This window comes from Macrobrachium rosenbergii, chromosome 22, assembly GCF_040412425.1.
Source record: "Macrobrachium rosenbergii isolate ZJJX-2024 chromosome 22, ASM4041242v1, whole genome shotgun sequence".
Lineage (NCBI taxonomy): Eukaryota > Metazoa > Arthropoda > Malacostraca > Decapoda > Palaemonidae > Macrobrachium > Macrobrachium rosenbergii.
Window position 1 is genome coordinate 18,768,267 of NC_089762.1, and position 2,435 is coordinate 18,770,701.

The window sequence follows — 2,435 nt, forward strand, 5'->3', positions numbered from 1 at the left end:
ATATCACCATCAACGGTAACACTATATACAGAGTACTATCCCCAGGAGAGTAACGCAATTATTTTACGAATCAGAAGGCAATTGGAGCTGGACATGAAAACATGATTTCTTACAATGCTTTTAAGAGGGGAGATCTATTTTGTGTTTTAGTTTCACAACCAAGGATATGGAGGATTCACTACCCATCGAAATTTCCCTAGTATGACAATAACCATAGGGATGGCAGGACCTGTGGCAACGCTCTCTTGTAGTGATGCTTTTCAGAGACTGGAGACACGAAAGGTATTTTATCGATTGATTCTGATAGGATAATCCAGTGTGACATTAGAGGTGAGGGAAATGGGTACTAGAGAATTAGAAATATCTTTAAAAGATTTGTTAGAGCCATCAATTAGTTTAGGAATATTTGCTTCAGATGATGTAGGAGGATTTATTTTACCGTTGAGCAGAGATAAACCTCTAGTCTTTATATCTAACACTTTAGAGTCATTTTCGGATATTAATAATATAGGTCACTGGGTATGTTTCTACATGGAAAGATCGCCCAGAATTATGATTATCTTTTTTGACAGTTAAAATATCAAACCCAAATTTTATTCACATGGATTTTCTACATTTCTGCGTAATCATTCTGGTTACAATGTTTACGAACATAAAAGACAGATACAACAGGATCTTTCGTGTAAGTGCGGACTTTACATTCTGGTTTTTCGTACATTGCGTCAGTCACCATGAAATAGGGAATATACTATCGACATTGAAAGAGGTTGTTTTCCGTACACCATTTACACGTGAACAATCGCTGGGTAACAAGATACTATTTCAAATATTTCAAAAAGATGAAATGCTTGCATTGGAAGTCGGGCAGTAAGAGAGCTACAACTTACAACGAATGTTTAAAACTTAGGAATTGGATGTCCTGAGATTAGCTGATAGATTCTGTATCCTGCTCTGGTTTCGTTCAAGTTAACTGCCAGGTCTGGCGTGAAAGGTAACGTACATATGGATTACTCCAATCTTTTTTTTATTGGTACAGATCATTATTATTCAATACTTCATGTATCCTTTGCGAATATTCTTGTATTGATGTATCATTCAGAAATTAATGCATTTAAAATTTCTGTTCCAGAGTGTTAGTTATCAACTGTGCTGTAACATCAACTGTGTTGGGGATGGCCAGATGTAATGACTTCAGAAGTGACTTCCGGGAATTTTTGCTGAACATCCGGAATAAGATGAAACGGACAGGAAGTATAATTGTTGGGTGTAATCGCTATAATGAAATGTATATCCATTATATCTTGTACTGATGTAAGTCGATAGCCAATAAAAATCCTGTTATAATATATAATATACATATATTATACAGTAGACCCTTTTGACTCACGAACGCATTGACCCACGTACAACTCGATCCCGACCAAAATTATAAGTAAAATTTCACCCTTGACTTACGAACTTTGAGATACGAACAAAAAAATGCGGAAAATAAAAATTCTGTTTGGGTCATGAACTAATTTTGAGACATGAACATTTGAAAAATGCTGGAAATTTCTGGAAAATAACAATTCACTTTGTTTCACAAACTAATTTTTAGACACAAACATTTGAAAAATGCGCGAAATTGTCCAGCACACATGAGAGCGTTTGAGTTGCCATGGGACCAGCCATCTTCCAGCCTCCCACGCACGGCGTCACCCACGCATCACTCTTTGTCTCATCTCATTGTGTACAAGACGTTCGTCAATTCGCTTAGCATTTTTTGCGCTAAAACTTGTGATTTTCTTCATAATGGGCCCTAAGAAAGTGAAGAGTGGTAGTGAAAGTAAGAAAGTGAAGAGTGATGGTGAGAAGAGGGTGCAGAGGAAGATAACCATTGAAATAAAGAAAGAAATTATAGAAAAGTTTGAACGTGGTGTTCGCGTGACCGATATCGCAAGTGAGTACAAGATGGCCAAGTCGACAATTTCGACAATTTTGAAAAACAAGGATGCCATTAAAGAAGCAAATGTTGCGAAGGGAGTGACAGTACTAACCAAGATGAGATCGCAAACCCTCGAAGAGGCAGAAAAAATCATTTTGAAGTGGGTACATGAGAAACAGATGGCAGGTGATAGTGTAAACGAGCCGATCATCTGCGAAAAAACTCGGCAAGTGTATCAGTTTGCTGAAGGAAACTCCTTCTACTAGTGCCACGCCAGATGATTTTAAGGCTAGTAAAGGGTGGTTTGATAACTTCAAGACGAGAACTGGCATTCACTCTGTAATTAGGCATGGCGAGGCTGCTAGCGCAGACAAGGCTGCTGCTGAGGCATTCGTGACCGAGTTTGCCGAGTTCGTGGAGGCCGAAGGATACGTCGCTCAACAGATTTTCAATTGTGATGAAACGGGCCTCTTCTGGAAGATGATGCCCAACAGGACATTTATCACCCAAG

At 38.5% G+C, this 2,435-nt stretch overlaps 1 protein-coding gene across 1 annotated transcript in view; it reads left to right on the forward strand.

Moving 5' to 3' along the window:
* Positions 1-1,791: 1,791 nt before the first annotated feature.
* Positions 1,792-2,435, forward strand: part of LOC136850434 (uncharacterized) — a 35,675-nt gene continuing 35,031 nt past the window's right edge. The window contains exon 1 of the mRNA XM_067124013.1: positions 1,792-1,939. Within this exon, the coding sequence (XP_066980114.1) occupies positions 1,792-1,939 (148 nt within the window). The remainder of the gene's footprint in view (positions 1,940-2,435) is intronic.